Raw genomic sequence first — 3,554 nt, forward strand, 5'->3', positions numbered from 1 at the left:
CTCCGTTCTCAAATCCGCTTGTTTATTTTTATTCGCACATTTGATCACGCCTTTACTTTGTTCGTCGAGAGACTTGAAAATTAGTTTCGAATTTGTTAAGTGCTCCGTATCACCAGAATCTGCTAGGAATTCGGTAATAAATTTGTCTTTATCAAAACAAACACCTACATGCAATGCCTGACCTTCACAAAGCTCATCATCCACTCCATACACTCTCCTGTCTCATTCGAATCTAACTCACCCTTCTCTTTGTTGTCTCCTCCTGAGGTTTTGCTTGAGCCCTCCTTATTAGACTTTGCACTGGTCTTGGGCTTCGAGTACTTGTTGTCTCCTTTGCCCTTTAGGTTATAGTATTTCCCCCTTTTCGCGCCTTTTGGGTCATTCGCACCTAAACCCTCTGACCTTCTCTTCAATAACCCACCACCACGCTCAAATCTACGAAAACTATTTCCCCGCGAACTGGTGTGTCTTATGTTAACTTTTGGCTTGTTGTTTTTCTCTTGAGTTTGGGCAATACTTAATTATGTGCCCGTAGCCTTTACAACTGTAACACATTTTGCCCTTACCCTTGCCCGGGCAGTTTCGGCCGAGGTGCCCATAGTCCCCGCACTCAAGACATCTCTCCTTAAATCCGGTGAGGTTCGCAGCTCTCACCTCACTGCTCCCCTCCCCAGACTGTTTCCTTGATGCTTCTTCCTGCATACCAAGTTTTAATTGCTCATAAGTTGGGGGCTGCAAACCTCCAAGGTTAGCTGAGGACTGTAGGTACTGTACCATCGGTACAGACCCCATAATGGCATTATTAAACGCGTCCCTCTTTTCCTCATCGGATAAAGGGGTGGCGTCTGCTGAATTTTCGTAAGTTCGAATCGCCTCCTCGAGCTTCTCACAAAACTCGACTGCTGTCATTTTTCCAATTACATACTGCATATTGGGGATTTCTTTCCTCACTGTAAATGAAGATACATTAGTTAAGTATCTTTTCATCTCTTTGAGTTTATTTACAATAGCTACTGGATCTTCTAGTAATACCACTTTAGAGTGATAGTTTTTATCGATGTAATTGATCAATATGTCTCTCACCTTACATTTATGCTCATCCAAAGTCTTTTGATCTCCACTGAATTTTACGTTACTAAGACATGCAGGAGTTTGTGAGATCTCACTTCTGACCTAAAATAGTCATAGAAGTGTTCAAATCTAGTGTTACTTGTTGTAATTTGTAGTCTCTTCTAACTGATGGTCCTTTGTTAAGGATCTCCAGTTTTATGGCTTCAGCAACTTCTTTAGCAGTGCTATTTTCAGTGCTTCCACCATTTTTACTCTTTTCTTCTCGCCTCAGATTTTCCCATTGTCTTTGATAATATTCTCAATTCTTGCTTCTAATTTTTCATCCTCATCTAAATCATGGCCATCATCTGGTAAATCTGACCCATTTCTCACCTTTCTACCAGGGTCCTCAGTTTCAGCCTTCAGCGGACTCTCCGTTCCGTCATCGATACGGGAGAGCCCGTCATCCCGGCGGTTTCTCATCTCGCTCATCTCTTTTCTCATTTCCTTGATGCTGTCTAGTATCCAGCCACTCGTGTTGGTCTGAATATTCAAAACTTTCGCGAGTGTGTTGGTCACAGCATCAAGTTTCGAGCACACCGATTCAAGTCTGCTTTCCACTGGAATTTCAGTTCTTGGTTTGCTCGCGTGGTATTTCATTGGATTTGTCGGGTGGTTTTGTAACGTGGATCTTATTTTAACTTGAGGCTCCACGTACCCGATTTTTGTAATCTGAGGTTTACTTTTACCTGCTTTGAGAGTCTCAATTGCTGCCGCTTGTCCCGCACCTTGTTCAGCCGACGCACCTTTACTTTTCTCACCGTCCTCACCGTTCTCACCATCTTCCCCGTTCTCACCGTCGCTCTCCTCACCTTTGCTCATCTCACTCACCTCGGCAGTAATTGGTGGTTGCTCCTCATAGATTTTGGGCATGATGGGAGGCTTTTTGGCGAGAAGCTTCTGCTCATGCCACTCCACCAGTAGTCTCCACTGGTTCTCTGTCATCATGCTTTTTGCTGTTGTGATAAATAAAATCTATGAATATCAGTATTATCATTTGTATATTATGCCCTTTCACCGACCAACCGAACACAAGTCAGCTTCAGGACAGTCAGACACAGACGAGATATGAACACAATATCCCCTCTATGCCCGACAGAGCTGATCAATTTCCACGCACTGAACACAAGTACGCTTCCACTGATCATCCCTTTGGAGCAACCAAACTTCAAGTTTTATTCTGAATTTTTTACTAGTATTTTTGTTTTATTTGATCATTTTCAGGGCTTAGTTAATTTGTGATTATATTTGCTAGCCAATATACTCACAAGCACTTTGATCGCATGCATTTCTCATCGTAACTCTCCTTTTTAATTCATCGCAACTCACCAAACATATAACACTTAATTGTGTCTGTTCGTATTAATACGGTCTCCTCTACTAACTCGAGGACGACGTCCTCTCCTTCATGGAGTTCATCAAATTCAAAGAGGAACGTTAATTGCCTCCACAGCTCCCACAAGTCGTCACATACGGTAATTTATTTATTAGTTTGCTGATTTGGGGTTGTTTTTATTTTTGTGCACTCTCGCCTCATTTGTATTTCGCATCAATTTCAAATTTGGCTTTAGTTTTGCCGCCGGCCGCAGTTGCGATGCGCGCGCGCTGGCGTAGAGCCGCGTGACCCCTTCCTTTTCTACATCTCGCCATCTCATCATTCGCTCGAGCTTTGCGTGTGCTGCTTTACTACAGCCGCTCCTGGTTACTATTCCCACCAATGCTGCGCGCGCACCCACCACGTTAACCGACTCTATACTGTTCGCGTCCCTCACCGATTCTCCATAGATGGACGCTTCTCTCACCGATGCTCTATGTAGTGGACGCGTCCCTCACCATGTTACTACTCTCCCAACTCATCCCTCAACATATATTATTCCCACCTATTTCAATCTATTTTTATTTTTATTTTCTTTGGGATTTTCAATTCCCTAATTGAATATTTTTTTTCTCTCCCGGATTTTTGTTTGATGGTTTCGCCAACGTCTGCTGTCCACCATCTTGTCTCCCAGCGTCCACGTTGTTTCTGTGATGACGCAATCCCTTTCCGTTGCCTGGGAGACGCTTACCACCGGTATAGCACATTCAACTGTATTTACGCCTCTCTCCTTCTGGCTTTTCCATCTTTCCAGGCTTCTCTCGCCTTTCTTCGCCACCTCAGAGCCTCAGACCACCAGATACTTGGCACTATGTTCCTGAGGGTTTATCCTTATTTTTTACTATCACTTTTATTTTTCATTTTTCACTTGAGTTTTGATTTGCGCTAGGGAGCGTGCTCTGGGCACATAACCTGTTGGGTTGCGAGTGTGGACACAATAAATAGTACACGGGTTTTATTATTGGAACTCTGGTTTATTGGTTACAACACGTCTCTTGTCTCGCGTCTCGCAGTAGAGTGAACTCTCACAAGTTACAACCTGATGGAGAGGAGATCCGCGCATGCGCAA

The 3,554-nt window shown here is 43.7% G+C and overlaps 1 protein-coding gene across 1 annotated transcript in view; it reads right to left on the bottom strand.

The window, feature by feature from the left end:
* Positions 1–1,338: 1,338 nt before the first annotated feature.
* Positions 1,339–3,554, bottom strand: part of LOC107044389 — a 5,880-nt gene continuing 3,664 nt past the window's right edge. Inside the window, exon 4 of the mRNA XM_015266249.1 lies at positions 1,339–2,066. Within this exon, the coding sequence (XP_015121735.1) occupies positions 1,339–2,066 (728 nt within the window). The remainder of the gene's footprint in view (positions 2,067–3,554) is intronic.

This window comes from Diachasma alloeum, unplaced genomic scaffold, assembly GCF_001412515.2.
Source record: "Diachasma alloeum isolate Michigan unplaced genomic scaffold, Dall2.0 Dall_scaffold_00724, whole genome shotgun sequence".
NCBI lineage: Eukaryota > Metazoa > Arthropoda > Insecta > Hymenoptera > Braconidae > Diachasma > Diachasma alloeum.